Below are 18378 nucleotides of genomic sequence, written 5' to 3'. Positions count from 1 at the left end.
CTTTCTCTTTCTCTATAGGGTCTCTCAGCATGCTGGCTTCAGGGTAGTAAGAATTCTTCCATGTGGTTCAAGGATCCAAAGGCAAATGTCTTAAGAGAGAAAGAGCCAGACAGAAGCCATATCACTATTTTGATTGTCTTGGAAAGGCAGGGGATGTTATTTCTGCTGCATTTTACTGGGGTTGGGGCAGTTACAAAGGTTTATCCAGCTTCAAGGGAGAAGGTGGGGGTATAGGCTTTGCCTCTTGAAGAGAAGTGTTGATATAACATAATAAGAACATGTGGGATGGTATATATATAAACATATGTAGACTATATATGTATATAAGTATACACATTCTCCAATGTTTGGAAAATCAAATTTGTCACATTGCTTTATTCTTCCTCCAAAGCAGTTTCCAGTCTGATTATTGCCTGTCTCCCTCACTAGAATACAAATCCTATAAAGGCAGGACTCTGGTCTGTCTTTGCTGCTGATCAATCTTTACTATCTGAATCAATGATTAGCATAGAGTAGGCACTCAACATTTTCCATTGTTGAATGAATAAACATCTCCCGAATCAATTATCTATGAAGCAACACAAGTATTATAAAAACCAGCATTTTAGAGATGGAAGAAAATTTTATAATATTCTATAAATTTTCCCAGAAATGTAATAAGACAATAGAACATACTACAATTATATTTTTTATGGCAATTAGTGAATTTATTTTATTTTATTTTTTTTCAATATATGAAGTTTATTGTCAAATTGGTTTCCATACAACACCCAGCATACTACAATTATCTTAAAAGGGATTTGGTTTTCACAGTGTGTGCCTAAATAGAAAAAGAAAAAAAAATTCTATAATATGTTGGAAAAATTATGACTCTTTTCATGACATTATATTTACTAAGTTCTCAGTGGTATAAATTGCAACAGATGAGGAGTGGCAAGTTTAGGCCACTTGTGCACAGATTATAACTTTGCAAATAGCATGTTAATCTTCTAGTCACAACAACACAAATGCAGTCATTTAGCTCATAATGATATCAATGAAAATGAACTGTATGGTACAGGGACCCTTACTCTCTGTTTTTGACTTCTCACTTTACCTTTTTCAATGGACCTAAATTTCTGCTTCTTTTAAGGTGGATTGTTGACATACAGAAGGAAATTATTGCTTGGATCTTTACTGCATCCAAGAAACATTAATTTGAAACTCATTCTCTGTAACACTAAATGTAGTGGTTTGTGACAGAAACATGGGAATTGGCCTTAAAATTGTCCTCTTAATAACAAGCCTCAAGGACATAAGAATCATTTCACCAGTGGGAAAAATAGGTGATTTTTCATGTGATTTGAAAACAACCTAAATGCTCACAAAGAAGAGTTGAGAAATTAATTATATATCAGCGGTTAATGTACAAGCATTTAAAAAGATGCTGCAAAATTCAGGGCAAAAAATAATTTTTTCATAGCTGACAGGAATACTTAACTAAAACTCCAAGATAATTAACTAAAAAATTAGAACTAATATAAATGTCAACAAATTATTTGGATATATTATAAAAATATCAATCAATTTTGTACAAATAGCAATGTTTAGAAGACCCAATGGTAAAATAAGGAAGCATAATACCTACCAGCAAAATATAAAACACTTAGGATCAGTGATAAGATATGAAAGAGGGACTAAATTGAGAGACAATGCGGTGAAGAATTTAAGGAGCATGGCCCAAACCAGCTCTTGTGACATCTTGGCAAGCCAGCAGAATGGGTCTGCAAATTCTAAGTGACAAAGTTGTTACTGGTGACAAAAGTACAGAAAACTGTGACTTCTGTTTTCACCACTAGAACTTACCAGAAGTTCATCTGTTCTTCGGCTGTCACAGAAAGAAAATATGTCACCCAAGAACGGGGCTAAAGCTGTGAAGGTGACTTTTCCTGTCACCTTTGTGGGATCCACCAAGGCACAGTATTTTAAGTCCCAGCATGAACAGCAAACTTGAGACTCGTTTTACTCTGGAGGACACCATTGGGTTAGAAAACTCCCCCCAAATCTGGATCCAGAAAGAGAACCAATAGTTCACTAAAGAAGTGGACACCAAAATGACCAACGGAATTCTCCAGAAACAGTGGCTGAAACCAGCTTTGTAGAGACGTGTTTCAGTGGGCTGCCTTGGCTTCCTTGGCTTGCCTTGATTCCTCAAGCTCTCCCCACAGATCCCAGGAAGGCTTGAAAACCAAAAGGGCACCTCCAGGAAGAATGTCTGGTTCTTATTCCTTAGATAAAAGCATTACATTCGCTTCTGAAATCCTAGAAGGCCTCCTGGGATGGTGTCCCAAGACAGGGAGCATCCTCAGAGGCCACAGTAGGAGAATGGCCCCTCACAGACCTCGGGCTGGCCCTGACCTGCCACCTCCTCCCTTCCCCAAGTTGCACCTTTCTGAGGCACCACATCCTTAGGTCCTCAGAAGTAGAGGCCAATGGCCAAATAACCCCGGAATTTAACTTCTCTGACGATGTTGTCAGGAAAAGGGCACCCCAACCAAGAAAGCTGGGAGACAGAGAGACCTGGCCTCAACTTTTCCTTGAGGAGTCCAGAGGCGAGGCAGGAAAATGCCCCCAGGGAGGCACACGACAGCCCTGTCCCCCCCCTCCCCGAGGATCCTACAACCTAGGCAACCCAAAGTGTAACCCATCTGTGGGTGGTGGGGAGGCTCGGAGCCCAGAGTGACCCTGGAGCAAGTCACTGCACCCCAGCTCTGTGGTGAGGAAGTCCCCTCCCAGCAACCCTGCTTTCAGACTCAGCAATTGACAACTTCTGGTGACACTGGTGGGAATGCGGAGGGAACTGTGAACTCCTCAGGTGCGTGGGTTCCCACTAACAGTTGGGTGGTGAGCCCACTGCCTCCTCTGCTGACCCAGTGTCCTCGCTCCAAGGCAGGGGCCAGAGCCTGCCTTGGACACGAATGAGGAGTGCTTCAGAGACCCTGTTGACGCTCTAAGCACCTGAGCAGAGGTTGATTATCTGAAGCAGTTTGGGACTTCCTCGTTTAAAGAGTCAGCCTTGAGGAAATAGTCCTTGTACTCGAGTTTTACGCAGGAGGAGGCCCTTGCCTGTGGCCCCTGAAAGCAGGAGTGCGCACATGCACACATACCTTCCTCCTGAAGCCCACCCGAGGCCAAGCTGGTAGAACTTGATTCCTTCGGAGCTCCAGTAAGTCCCTGTGTCCTCGGGCCAGGAGGTTCGTGGTAACCGTGGTGCCCGTCGTGGACGTACTGTAGCACAACCAGAAAGACCTGGACCTGGCAGTGTAAGGATACAAAAGCTGAAGGTGAAGAACAGGTATGAGGAGCTGTACGCAAAGAACCTGGAAATGAGGAAGATCTCCAACGGGTTTGAGGGGATCCTGGACCAGGTGCTGGAGGAGGCTTAGAAATAGAAGTAACTTGCCAGAGCCCAAATTCAGAGGGTTCTGAAAGAAAAAGACCAACCTACTGTAGACTTGGACTACATGGAAAAATCTTTCTCTGTCCTCTTCAAGTGGTTTGAAAAACACAAGGAGGTCATTGAAGGATACCGCATGAATGAAGAATCCGAGAAGTGTATGAGGATTGAAAGGAAAGACCAGAGATACCAAGCACTGAAGGCCCACATAGAAAAGAAACTCAAGCTACCAAACGAGGAGATCATGCAGATCTGGAGCAAAGCCCAAGCCTTGGCCTTGGCCTTCCATGTGAGCTTGAGGAAGGAGCAGATGTGCATCCAGTTGCTAGAGAAGACCACTGAGTGGAAGACTAAAGAAAATGAACTCATCAGAATCTCTGACAACCTCATTTCTAAAATAGAAAAGATCCGAGGTGCAAGTTCTTGACCAAGGTCTGTCTCCATTATGTCTGACTCTCTATTGAAAGATCTCATGTTCTTTCTTGACTCTATAACTTGTTTTTAAACTGGATTGCTTTAAAAAGAAGACTAGTTTCCCTCTAGTCAATGGAGGAGGAAGGGAGGAGGAGGAGAATGAGGAGGAGAAGGAGGGAAAGGTGGGGGAAGGAGGAGGGGAAGGTGGAGGAGGAGGAGGATAATTATTTAAGAGTTTAAGGCTTTGGAATTATACAAATCTAGGTTTAAATCCTGACTCTGTCATGTACTAGCTGGTGGGCTTAATCTCTTTGAGCTCACTTTCTCTGTCTATAAATGGTTGCAATAATTGAAATATTAGTGTAAGATTGACAGACAATGTATGCATGGAAAAAAAATAATAGCTATTAAATATAATTTAAAATGCATCAAAATATTATTAGTAAAACTGTGGGACTTACATAATGGACAGATGGAGCAATAAGATAGCACAGATGCTTCAGGGACAAATACTAGGATATATAAAAATATACTATTTGATAAAGGCCACAATACAAATCAATGAGGGCAGAAGAAACATGTCAATAAATGATTCTGAGCTGTGGGTGAAAGCTTTGAAAAATATAGTACATGTGTACTTTTCACCTAAACACAAATAAATTCCATATAATTTAGAGCACTAAATAAACAAAATGAAACTATATCAATTAGAATAAAATCAGACTCAGTAAGTATTTGGATATTGACATGGGGAAAAAAAACCTCCAAGACAAAAGAGCAATAGCAGAACCACAGAGAAGAGATGGACAGATTGACCACATATGAAGTTAGGTCGAGGGGCACCTGGCTGGCTTGGTGGAGCTCGTGATGCTAGATCTCGGGGTTGTGAATTGAACCCTGCATTGGGTGTAGACATTACTTGAAAAAAAAATCTTGAAAAAAATATTAGGTCTGGGGCACCTGAGTGGCTCAGTCAGATAAGCATCTGACTCGGCTCAGGTCATGATCTCATGGTTTGTGAATTCAGGGCCTGCATCAGGCTCTGGAGACTGCTTTGGATTCTGTGTTTCACCCTCTCTCTGCCCCTTCCTCCCTCACACTCTGTCTGTCTCTCTCAAAAATAAATAAACATTAAAGAACATTTTTAAAAAGTTAGGTCTAAATGACAGCAAAAAGGTAATGAAATATTTGCATTATTCATGATAGGCCAAAGGTTAATATAAATATTTAAAGAACATTTATAAACCAATAATAATTATAAACCCTATAACAGAAAAATGAACAAAAGGTGGAACAAGTAATTTATTAAGTAGTACAAAGCCTCCCCTGCCAAATTAATACAAGTAATCTCAATAACAAATTTAAATTAACTTTTTTGTTTATTATATTGGTAAATAATTTTAAAGAAAAATATATAATATACACGATTTGCTAGTGTGCCCTGAGATTGGAAATTCATGTATTGCAGAAAGAGAACAAATAGGAGTAAACATTAAGGAAATTATACTAGAGTTATAATCCTTGACCCAATGTTTTTCCTATACAGATTCGCTCTTAAGAAATAGAGATGCAGACTATTACTAATGTGCAAAAATATATTTATTAGAGGATTATTTGTAATAAAGGAAAATTGGGAACAAATTAGGGATGGATAAATAATGGTACAATCAAATGATAGTACACTATGCAGTAGTTAGTTAAGCAATTTTGAAGAAAAGTTAGGAGAATGGGAAAATGTCCATAGTAAAATTTTAAAAGGATAAAGGAGTATGCAATTTTATAAACCTCTATATCATACTCTGATTTTTAGTGGTTGTTTCCTATCACGGAACTTTCACTTTTTACTTTGGATTTTCCAGTATTTTGTCAAGTTCTCCATAATAATTATATGTATTTTAGTACTCAGGAAATGGGCAAAATGCTGCTCCTCATATTGTATTAAGTAAGCAAAACCATAAAATGCATATTCAGAAGGTCTCAACTATATAAATAAAAGTATTTATTTTTAAATCATTTTAAAATAAAACAAAAAGCCTGAAAAGAAAGAGTTTTATGTCTATTTGGCAGGCAGTGGACAACCTGAGAAAGTTCATGGGACCATGTGATTAGAGTGGCAGTTAAGATGAATTGCTTCACAGGGTGCTAATAACTGGTGGGGAAAGGTGATCCGGACCAGGCTGTGGTAGAGGGGACAAGAAGGGGTTGATATTGAGTTACTACAAGGAACAGAACTGAAAATACTTGGAGACTGGGAGTGGGACATGGAGGACAAGTAGGAGCCAAGAGCTTAAAAAAAAACTCCTGAATTTAAAAAATACATACAATTATTGTAGAAAATTTGAAACAATAAAGAAAAATGCAAATTAAAAAAGTGAAATAAAAATAAAAGTGCCAACCTACAGAAACATGAAAATTTGGAGGAAAAGCTGGTGTGAAAGAGTAAGTTAATTTTTAAACTTAAGTTTGTGGCTACAAGAGGATATTAAAAATATATTTTAACATCTCCCTTAGTTTTTATTACATAATATGTAAACAGTAGAAAAAATCAAATAGGAGAGAAAGGTACACATTACTATCAAATCTCCTATTGAATTTCCTATTATTACTGGAAGTCCTTCTCTTCATTACTAGCCACTTTGAATTATTTTCAGTTTTATTTCCTCTGGTGATCAATTTATAGCTGTGGAGCTCAAACCTCGATATCTTGACCTATCAACATCAAACATTACCTGATGTCTCCACGGTCGGAAAGACCAAGAACTTTCTCTCTCTTCCTAATTTTTTTAAGTTAAATTATTTTGGGATTCTTTTGGTAACGATTGTAACATGTTACACTTCTGTAAGATGTTTAATACTTAAACTTTTATATCTTGATCAGCCAACTTCAAACATTACCACTGAATTCTCGACAATATAAACTGAGAATGTCAGTGATTATAAACTTCCTTACACTTCTCATCCCCCTGTCTTTCTCCCAATATCTGGCAGGTATGTGATTACTTATTAAAGTTCAGAACATTTATACTTTATTTGTAACTAAAATAAAAAAGACTCATATTTTGCCTAGTGGTTAAATTCTAAAAACTGATAAATATTTGATAATATTATGACTATGTAAATATTTTTGATGTAGAACATACTACATGTTTGAGGACCCACTATGAAAGAAATATAATTCTTTATTTCTTTGCTTTTTAAACAACTTTATTGAGGTATAATTCGTACACCATATAATCCATCCCTTTTAAGTATACAATTTCAAGAGTTTTAGAAAACTTACTGAGTGGTGCAGTTTTCATCATAATCCAGTTCTAGAACATTTTCATCACTCTGATAAAATACCTCTTGTCCATTTACAGTCAATCCCTTTCCTACCCCCAGCCCCAAGTAACCACTAATCTACTTTCTGACTCTACAGATTTGCCTTTTCTGGTTTCGTTCACATAGGAAAACAGATTTAAGATTTATGTATGTTGTAGCAGGTATCAGTGTTTCATTCCTCTTTACTCTAGCTAGGGCTCCATTGTTTTGATTTACCACATTTTGTTAGTCATTTATAAGTTGATGGACATTTGAATTGTTTCCACTTTTTGGCCATAATAAATAATTCTGCTACAGACATTTGTGTACAGATCTTTCTGTGGACTCACGCTTTTTATTTCTCTTGGGTAGATACCTAGGAAATTAAATTCTGTACTTTCTAAACCAATCTACTCAAAGAAAAGTGTCACAATTATCAAAAGCATCTGGTGTTGTGGGAATCAGAGCTCAGAGAACCTGTACAAAAATGCCAGTAGTGTGGCTACTGCTTTTGGTGTGAGGAACAAATACAACTTTTTGTTCCTGACCCAAGGATAGGCTGGTAGGCTGATCTGATAGTCTGTATGAATGGCAAAATCTCAGAATCTTTACAGTTCTTGACATCTTTTTGTATCTGTTAATAAAATAAGGCATATCGATTTTATTGATCTTTTCAAAGAGCCAACTTTTTAGTTTGTTGATTATCTCTTTTGTCTTTCTGAGTTTTATTTCATTGATTTCTGCTCTGATATTTATTTCTTTATTTTTACTTATTTTGCTTATCCTCTTAAGATTCTTAATGTGGATCCTAATGTCATTGATACAAGATCTTTGGTCATTTCTTTTTAAAATCTTTTAAAATGTTTATTAATTTTTGAGAGAGAGAGACAGAGCATGAATGGGGGAGGGGCAGAGAGAGAAGGAAACAGAATTTGAAGAAGGCTTCAGGCTCTGAGCTGTCAGCACAGAGCCTGATGCGGGGCTCGAACCTACAGACTGTGAGGTCAAGACCTGAGCTGAAGTCAGACACCCAACCAACTGAGCCACCCAGGCACCCCTGTTCATTTTTAATACAGCTATATGGTGCTATAAATCCCCCCATCCCAGGTACTGCTTTAGCTATTTCTCACAGATTTTGATATGTTGTATTTTCATCTTTATTCAGTTGAAAATACATTCTAATTTCCTTTTCAATTTCTTATTTGGCCCATGGGTTAATTAAAAGTGTATCATTTAGTTTTCAAGTATTAGGGATTTTTCAAAGATATTTCTGTTACTGATTTCTCATTTAATTCCACTGGGGTCAGAGAATATACATTGCATTATTTGATCTTTGTAAATTTATTGAGATTTGTTTTATCACCCAGCATGTGATTTCTTTTGGTAAATATTCAATGTGTGTGCTTTAAAGTAATGTGTATTTTGCTGTTGTTCAGTGGAGTGTACTATAAATGTCAATCAGGTCAAGTCTACTGACAGTGAGGTTCAGTTCTCTTATATACTTACTGGGTTTCTCTACTTGTTTTGTCGATTTGTAGAGTGAGATGTATAAAATATATGACTATATGACTGTAATTACAAATGTATTTATTTCTCCTGAGATTTGTATTATTTTTGCTTTCATGTATTTTGAAGCTCCATTATGTGCATCTTCATTTTGACACCTTCATTTTTTAGAGGCCTATTTGTGCATTAAAAAGCATATTTACGGGGCGCCTGGGTGGCGCAGTCGGTTGGGCGTCCGACTTCAGCCAGGTCACGATCTCACGGTCCGTGAGTTCGAGCCCCGCGTCGGGCTCTGGGCTGATGGCTCAGAGCCTGGAGCCTGTTTCCGATTCTGTGTCTCCCTCTCTCTCTGCCCCTCGCCCGTTCATGCTCTGTCTCTCTCTGTCCCAAAAATAAATAAAAAACGTTGAAAAAAAATTTTAAAAAAAATTAAAAAAAAAAAAAAAAAAAGCATATTTACTACAATTTTTCCAATATTTGAATATCTAGTGTGCCATATTTGGAATATCTAGTGTGCCATATTGTTAAAACTTTGCATATTTTCTGGGGTTTTACTTATCAATTTATTTATTTAAAAAAATTTTTTAAATGTTTATTTTTGAGAAGGGGGGAGGGGCAGAAAAGAGGGAGGCACAGAATCCAAAGCAGACTCCAGGCTCTGAGCTGTCAGCACAGAGCCTGATGTGGGGCTCCAACTCACAAACCGTGAGATCGTGGCCTGAGCCGAAGTCGGACGCTCAACAGACTGAGCCACCCAGGTGCCCCTTTAGTTATCAATTTAGAAGTAGTGTGCTTTCATTTAATCAATGACATAATCTTTTTAGTTTGTTAAGGTTGTTTTAAAATTTAATCCTTTTTTTTCCTTGAAGCCATCTTTTTTGGATCCCCTGTTTCTTGTTCTAATTTGAATTAATTTCTTCCTAGCCCTTCTTCACAGAAGTAAACCTGGGACTTTGTTTTCAATCTCTATGGCTAGTTAGGTACAAGTCTCTGATTTTAGTCACTAATTACTTTTTGTTTCTCAAGTATACTGACTCAGGCAATTATTTTAGAAGATTATTTGAGTGGTATGATTTCCAATTTGGTGCTCCTGAATATGTCATCATTTATCTTTGTCATTTGCTGGGTGCGAACTTGTAAGTTTAAAACTGTTTCCCTCCAATTTATTACATGGTGCTAGTATAACCTTAATATGAAAATCAATAAAGTTAGTGCTACAAATATTTCAAACATTTCACTCATGAATTAGGATGTAAAGTTTCTAAATAAAATGAAGACTAGCAATGCATAAAAACAATAATGCTCTATGACAAATTATTTGGAAAATAGCTCATGGTCAGTAAACCTACTGAAATAATTACACTTCAATCTGAAGGAGGAAAGTCATGTGATAGTATCAATAATAATAAATGCTAACAATTAAAACATTATTTTTTAATTCTAACAATTTAATAGAGCAGTTACTATGCTTCTGATACTGTTTTAAGTTCTTTGTGTATATTAACTCATTTAGTCCTTACATCAGCATTATGAGAAAGATAATCTTATTATGTTCCTTTATACATGAGGGAACAGACACATAATAGTAACTTGCAAAAGATCACATAATTCTTTAAGTGAAAGAACAGGGATTCAAATTCAGGTAGTCTGGATCCTGTTCTATGCTGCAATATATCTTGGCATCCGTAGATACTGAAAAATCATTCTATAAATGTTTATCAACATTCCAATAAAATATTAGGTAATAGGAATGAAGGAGCTACTTATTATAATAAAGATAATTTACCTGAATATAGAGTTAAAACAAAAGAGATGGAACATATGAGAGAGAAGAAACAAATTGGATCAATTTTTACCCTAATTTAGTATTATTTTCTCAACTTCTCCCCAGAGCTCATATTGAACGTTTTGTTTTGGCAAGCATATTTTAATTTCTCAGCGTACTTTCTTGTTATCTTATTTCTCTGTCTTATGTCAGATTTTTTTGGTTTAATTTTATGAATGCAACATCTCAAATTTTTCTAAACAGATTAATTAGGAAAGAGAAAAGTTGAATGCTATTCCCTCAGTTCTATTTTCTTCAATGTGATTTATTTTATTTTTATTCTATTTAAAATATTTTTTTTAAGTTTATTTATATTTGAGAGACAGATTGAGTACAAGCGGGGGGAGAGGCAGAGAGAGAGGGAGACACAGAATCTGAAGCAGGCTTCAGACTCCGAACCTTCAGCACAAAGCCTGATGCAGGGCTAGAACCCATGAACCCTGATATAAGGTCATGACCTGAGCCAAAGTCAGATGCTCAATAGACTGAGCCACCCAGGCGCCCCTATTTTTATTCTATTAATACATCATGTAGACATTAGTTATAAACTAGAAAAGGAAAATGCTTTGAATTCTCTACATCAACAGAAATAATTTTTTGATGCTGCTTAAGGCTGAAAATTATATTGGTCAAGGATTTAAATAATAAGCTTTTCGGAATAGCTCATTTTTCAAATTTTAGTTTTATTTTATGAAATGCTTAATGCAACAATTAAGCATTTTTGTGTATTAAGGGTGTCATCAGTACACTAAGAGTTCATATGTATCAATATGTGACAGAAGTGAGATAGTGAAAGAAAGGGCAAGTAAGTTTCAATGACAAAATTCACCAACACTTAAGCAGAATAATCCTCAATTTTTACATTGCAATACTATTGGTAAACTAGCCAATGTGAGGGCTTGAAATTTCTTTCCATAATTAGAAAAACATTTGTGCCCTGAAAGGGGTTATAACCTTAAGGACTAGGGTGTTTGGCTCATAAAATAGTAGTGGTGGAGTGCTTGCATTTTATAGAGACTTTTTCACTGTGATTCATCTCTGAGAGCACAGTTCAGATGTTGACTATCTCATTAAAGAAAAATCAGCTAAGAATTTATTAAGTGAATGTATCTAGGATTATAAATTAAGGCACAGGGAAGGCAAAATCAGTACTTTCAGAACAATAACTAGCTCATTTCTGACAATTCTGGAAAATGCCCACAGGGGTGAGGTTGCAACAATGTAAAGCTAGCTAAAGACATTACATTCAGCTGGAGTTCAGGAAACAACTCGTTGGAAAAAGGAAAACTGAAGCCTCGGTTGATTTAACCTTTTCTTTTTTGAAAACTTCATTTTCTGCTGACCTTGTTGCCACGTTCTGTCCATGAGTGTGTAGAAGCGCCTGCGACCCCGTGGTGGTCCCTGCCCACCCGGCGCGGGGTCCCCGGGGCTGCAGCGGGTCCTGGGGGCGGGCTCCCGCTCCGGCTTCAGGAGGGAGCCCCCAGCAGGCTCGGAGGGCGCCCGCACCTCGCGCGGGTCCGCCAGCACGTGCCGAGAGGCGGCCGGTTGGGAGCTGGAGCGGCCGGTCCACCTGAGGTTCCTCCTGGTTCACAGCAGCGTCCTGCTCTTCCCTTTCAGTCTCTGTGGGATCTCAGTGCCGGTGGAGACCAGGCGTGACCCTCCGTGGCGGGGCGGCTCAGGGAGATGGGGCCGTGGGCGCACAGAACTTCCTCCCCGGCGCCACCCGCGTCACACCCACGGAGCCAGCTCCCTCGTGGCTGCTCTGGGGTGGCAGTGGCCACGCGGCGCAGACCTGGCAGAGGTGGGTTAAGATAAGCCACCTCTCCAGAGGCTGGGGGTCAGCCCTGGGATCAATAACGGCGGAAGTCTGGCTTCCCGCGCCCTGGAGGCTGCCTCCGTCTGGTTAGACAAGGTTCCGAGGCGAGGTGGCCACCGACAGGAGTGGCTCCAGGGACAGCCGCAGACTTCACCAGAGCTGGCTGGCCAGTGCTCCTGGAGGGTATGATACTGAGAGCAGCCAGGTTTTCAACGCGAGCCGCCAGCAGAAGCTTCTCCCAGGTCTTCTTGAGATTTATGAGGTAATGCTGTTACTTTTCCTTTTGTAGATGATGGTTTCGTTTGGAAGTCAAGGTTTGTGCCACCCAAATGGGTTCCTGGTGAAAGGAATTTGAGGGCATCCTGCTCCTTTATTTGCAGGACATCAAGGGCTCTGGACGCTGTGAAAGTTTTCAGTGAAGTTATTATGGGAACCCAGAAAGGAGGCCTATACGACTCTGCCCAAATAGCGCAGAAATCTCACCTCTTCTAATTTGTAAATCAGAAGACACTTTTTTTTTTTTTTTTTTTTTTTTTTTTGAGAGACAGAGAGAGTGGCAGAGGGGGAGCTAGGGGCAGAGACAGAGAGAATCCAAGGAGGGGAAGAAAGTGAGAAAGAGAGAGAGAAGCAGGAAAGCAGGACTCACCAAAGTGGTGCACGAGCTCACCTGCAGCTGGGCTCATGTTGGCCTGAGGCGGAGCCTCAAACTCAAGAACACTGAGATCACGACCTGAACCGAAGTCAGATGCTTAATGACTGAGCCGCCTGGGCGCCCCAGAAGACACTTTCTGTAACAATTTACAAAGATGCTTTTTACAGATATTATGATTTTGACCACCAGATGCGCTCAGTGTTTACACACACATAGTAACTTTATATTGGAAGGCCTTGTTAGTAAAATCACAGATAGTGCCCATTTTAAAGGGCTGGCTTTAAATCTGGGAAATATCTCTGTTTCTCCATTTCCTAAACTGTTAAATGGGAATATTACCTACCATTCATGGGGTTTTTGTAAAAATTTTAAAATGGTAAACTGTTAGGTACTAGGAACAGGGTCGGACATACAGTAAGTACTCAATAAATACGAGATGTTATCACGTGTCTACTACATATGAATATCGGTAACAGCAAGGTATCTTGTAGGGAAGAATAAAACTACATCTGGCTTTCTAAACAAGCAAGAAGAGATACTGCTTTTAAGTGTATTTTTCTTAGCAGCTTGCGGATAGCAATAGCTGTTATGGAGCTCATACTCAGGGTCTGTGCTGGTTTCAAAGAAAGCTCACCATGTGTTGGGAGCTTGGCAGATGACTCAGTTCTGATTCCTTTTATGTTCACTTTCTCTCATTTTTCTTCTAAAATGCACAAGCGGCATAGCATCCATTTCTCTCCCTCTCTCCCTTTCTTCTTCCCCCCCCACCTTCACACATTCCCTTTACTTCAGCACACACACGCACACACACACACACACACACACACACACACACTCTTCCACACTAGTTTCGTTTTATTTATTTTGTAACCCCCAAAGGATTCACGGAGCAGGCTGTGTGCAGCTGCCGTGTTTTCTACTGGTTAAATTGGCAGTTACCTACTGTGTGGAGTTGCTAGGAGAAGGTGAATAAGCATGATTACAGCATCATTGATGTACATAGTCTTTCAATAACAACCTGTGGAGCTCCGTGGTCTGTCTTCTGCATGGCTCTATGTGTTATTTTCTCATTGTTGCCATTAATTTTTATTGCGTTTGTTGTTAGGGCATGATATATCTTTAACTGTTGGTTCCAGATCAATGAATAGACAAAAACCTTGGCATTTAAAACAGGCACTTTTTTCTCAGGGTGGTGCTGCTGACACTGGTTCCTACCATCTGCTTTCTTATTACATCCTGCCCTCTTTCTATTGGTAGAGAGGAATTCAGCTTCTTCTGGTGCGCTAAAGTCATTCACGTTTCTCTTGTGCATAATAGATCTCGTAAACTGTAGGAATTCTGATGTGCTTCAGTGCACCGAACGGTAACAGATGAGCTGCTTTTGGGGAGAGCTGGAGCACTCAGTCGGTCAGTAGTACAGTAGCAGGCTCACATGTGCGGATTGCTCCTGTGAGGTCAGAGGATCTGTTTATACTGCTGTCTGCTTGGGAGGTTGGGTGATGTGAGCAGTGGATATGCCTGTCAAAGTCAGTAGCAATTCTGGCAGAGGCTGCCCTCAGCTTTGTAAATCTGCAGTATTTTGATAGATGAGAGATGCTACTGTGTAACTGTTTGAGATTTGTAGTGGTCTGAGGAATGCTTGTTCTAGCTGCTGAAACTGACTGTAACTATATTGCCCTAGGAATATCATCATGGGGTCTACTGCTACAGAAATTGAAGAATTGGAAAACACCCCTCTTAAGTATCTGATAGGAGAACACACTGAAAAAATGTGGCAACGCCTGAAAGGAATGTGAGTAAGCTCTTTGCTTGGTTCTGTGTTTTTATTCCCACCACCCCACCCAAAACTTGACTATTAATATGACTAATTGTTCGTAATATCTGACTTTGTGGACTAGTGTTTCCTTTAGAAAGATTTTCTCTTAAAAAATAAAATGTGTGAGTGTCAGCTAACAACTTGCCTGAAGGATAGATAGTCTTTTTTGCACCTGTATGTGTAATATAAAGTAAGGTAACTCCCTGAGAATTCACTTGACTGTTACAACACATGGTTTCTTTTATACATTCTGTATATATTCTTTAGATATGTGGTTTAGATATGCAGAAAAGTAACTAGAAAAGCTGCTTGCCAGGATACTTGCAGAAGTAAAATTTCCTTCAGTAAAATAAAAAAGATTACTACTGATACTTATTTCTCTGTGATTAGATTTTGAAAACACAAGGGCAGGATTAATGTGATAATAAATACTTATATTCCACTGTGCTTCTTCTTTGTCTTAATTAATAATGTTTGCTTAAGAAAAAATGTGGTAAAAACACTAGTAGCATACCAAACTTATTGGAGAGTTTTGGCTTTAAATTAACCAATTCACTTCTTCTGAGAACACACAGTAGCTCATGGTATAAAATAGACCTTACTAACTTGGGCTAAGAGATGTGCTTATGTCAAACATGAAATGTAAGTACCTGGGTCAAACTTTAATTGCATTGCTATTCACCTTGCTATTTAAACAAGATTTAAGTTTTTTTCTGTCTATGCTACTAATTTCTGTTCATCTGTTCCAGCACCCTATGTATACATGCTTTATTTTAATTATAATTTAAAAATCAGGTTTAACATTTGGATAAAAATTTGCATTATGAATATATACAGGCCAGTGTAATTGCTCAGCATATTTGTAGTTCTGAAATTAAAATATATTTTCTTGTTTATAATCATAGCTGAAGGAATCCTATACCATGCAAAATAGAGATATTCTAGGATTCATATTTCTAATGCTGCATTTACATACTGTTGTATAAAGTGCAACATCTGAGTAAATTTAATGTGGTTGTTTTTATATCTATGATTTTTTTGAAAGAAAAATTATGTTAAACTTTGTTAGAGGAAAAATTCCTTCTACTTTCCTCCACTTGAATATATTTAATGATGTTTGTATATTTAAGTAGTATTTTCTGTATATTTTCTTACAGTTGAAGTAACATATGACATTACAGTGCACTAGTATAGAGCTCACTAATAATGCAAACAACATTTAACAGAGAACTTTTAAAAAGGAAGCCATCTTACATCATTTGAATGAATTAGAGAAATATGTTTTCAAGATCCATTGAAGACCAGAATTACAGTTTTTTGGGGAGGGGGTTCTCTAAGGAAACAAATAATCCTATAAAAGCAAGTAACAGCTTACAAAATTAATTAGCATAGATGAAAATTAAACATTGGTAGTCATCAGATGATTTGTCCTAACCTAATTAGTAGATGAACATCTGTACCGGAAAAATTATAGATCATATTACAACCTAGTTTAGATTTTCTTCCCTTTAGCAGGACAGGATGTTTTTGCTTGTTTGTTTGTTTTGTTTGTATTTGTTTTATTTTTCTGTAGTTACTTAAATGTATGAAGATGTATGGTAGTGAATTTGTGCATATGTCTTAAAAAAAAATTGAAAAGTGACTTTGTGTTTACCTGACATTTTAGAGCAGTTATCTGACTTTCACTTTATCAAGTGATCTCAAAGATCAATCTCATTTTATTTCAGTAGAGTAGAGTCATTCAGCAGTAGAGCTTCATGATTTGATATTCAACATTGATGTAAGATATAATAATACATGCATGTACTAAGTAAATTTGGTATTTTGCCTCCATAGAGTCACTGAAGGATCATTTAGGGGAAAAATTACTGAAACTAGTTTTTTAAAAAATAATTATTATTACCAAACTGATTGAAATGACTGATTGGCTTTGCATCAAATAAAGAAGGAATTTGCATTTTGGTACTATTACTTTAACTTGTACTTTGACTTAAGACATTTTCAGTATTCTAGGTTTAGAATTTTCAAAACAAGAAGCTCTAAATCTAAAATCTGCATGACTAATGGCAACCAAATTGTTTAATTATGGTCTCTTGTGTAGTCTGCATTCATAGCAGTGATATGAGGGTCTCCTCATTCCATTGCTGGAATTGTCTTGCTTATTTAAAATGTAATATTGATTCAAACAGGATTTTTAGCTTCTTACAATCTCTACTTCTAGAATTTCACTTTTTAAGTGTTGGCAATTAAAATTATGTTATTCATGAAAGCTATCAAACAATTTTGCAATAATTTTTTAGTTTGTTCAAAAGCTCAATGAGGACTTTTAGATATTTGGAAAATGATTTTTCTACTTTTACTGTATCTAACTTCAAAGATACATTGATTTATTTCAACAGGACATTCTGTTTTTAAGTAGGTTTATAATATGTACATTTTTGAGGTTAAATAAAAATAGAGACAAAGGTTAGTAAAATAAAGTTTATTCAAGTATACTTTAAATTTGGAAACATGAACTACTGTAGGTAGATATTTATAGAAAATATTTTATAAGCAATATCATATAACATAAGATTTTGTAACACTTTTTTTGAGTTGATAGAAATAATTTTTAAATTTTGTAGCACATGTGAAACATCATTAAACTAAATTAAAATATCAATTATTCTCTACCTCTTTGTTGATTTTTTTCATTGAGTCCCTTTTAAATCTCCTTCATATAATATTTAATTGAGACACCATATTCGGTGATATGCCAAGAAGTCTCTTGTTCCTTTGTGGAAACAAAGGTGAAACCCTTTCCTCTTCCCATTTCTGATGTAGACTTGCATGCTTTATTTTATTAATTTTATTTTATAGTTATGGCTTTTTTCTTTAGCTTTCTTCAATCCATTTTCAATCCACCAATTTGTCTCTCAATATGACAGTTCAGATTCTACACTATGACTCACCATCCATGATGCTGGAAATATTAGCGAATGGCTATGGCATTATGCCCTTCATAAACAACACTTACAAAGAGTCATATACCTGTCCATATGTTATCGGTTATTTAGGACCTGGAAAACATTTCCTATTTCTTCTGCCATCTCAATACCTAATGAAATTTCTGGTTCAGAAGTTTTCTGTGACTCTGGGACCATGTACTAATTCCTACAGACTAAGGACATTTTTCTAACACTAGTCTTTGCAAAGACTGTTAAGTTTATTGATTCCCATGAGGAACACTGATTTGAAGGTTTTGTATGTGTTTTCATTTATGCAGTTTCCCCTCCAATTTTAGAAAGAATTCTGTTCTCTGTGTCATGGTACTCTTTTATTGTTATTTTTAATGTACAATTGCTCCACAGCTGTGGATTTAAAAGAAAAAAAAATCATATTTAAAAAATTTTCCATGCGAGCATGGAACCTGATGCGGGGCTCAAACCCACAAACTTCAACATCATAACCTGAGCTGAAACAAAGTCAGACACCTAACAAACTGAGCCACTCAGACGCCCCAGAAAAAACATTTTAAGACATTGGTACTGCTCTTTCCAGTCAATGCCACTGTTCTAAGAGTTTAATGCAAGGGGCGACAGCCTTTCCAGAAAACTGTGATCAACTAGAAATT

At 37.5% G+C, this 18378-nt stretch overlaps 1 protein-coding gene and 1 pseudogene across 5 annotated transcripts in view; both read left to right on the top strand.

Moving 5' to 3' along the window:
* The first annotated feature begins 1976 nt into the window (after positions 1 to 1976).
* On the top strand, positions 1977 to 13608 carry LOC112866390 (transforming acidic coiled-coil-containing protein 3-like; annotated as a pseudogene).
* A 77-nt stretch (positions 13609 to 13685) lies between these two features.
* Positions 13686 to 18378, top strand: part of PDE1A (phosphodiesterase 1A) — a 349550-nt gene continuing 344857 nt past the window's right edge. For 2 of the 5 annotated variants that reach the window (XM_086719093.1, XM_086719092.1), the window contains exon 1: positions 14631 to 14741. In XM_086719093.1, coding sequence (XP_086575219.1) covers positions 14641 to 14741 — 101 coding nt within the window. In that variant the 5' untranslated portion in view covers positions 14631 to 14640. Of the gene's footprint in view, positions 13915 to 14247; positions 14404 to 14630; positions 14742 to 18378 lie in introns of those variants that run through there. The other 3 variants (XM_086719095.1, XM_086719094.1, XM_025912766.2) reach the window with 3 other exon arrangements.

Source organism: Puma concolor, chromosome C1 (genome assembly GCF_028749965.1).
Source record: "Puma concolor isolate L17-30 chromosome C1, mPumCon1.1.hap2, whole genome shotgun sequence".
Lineage (NCBI taxonomy): Eukaryota > Metazoa > Chordata > Mammalia > Carnivora > Felidae > Puma > Puma concolor.
Note: the sequence above shows the minus strand (reverse complement) of the source record. Positions and strands in the feature narration are given on the sequence as shown.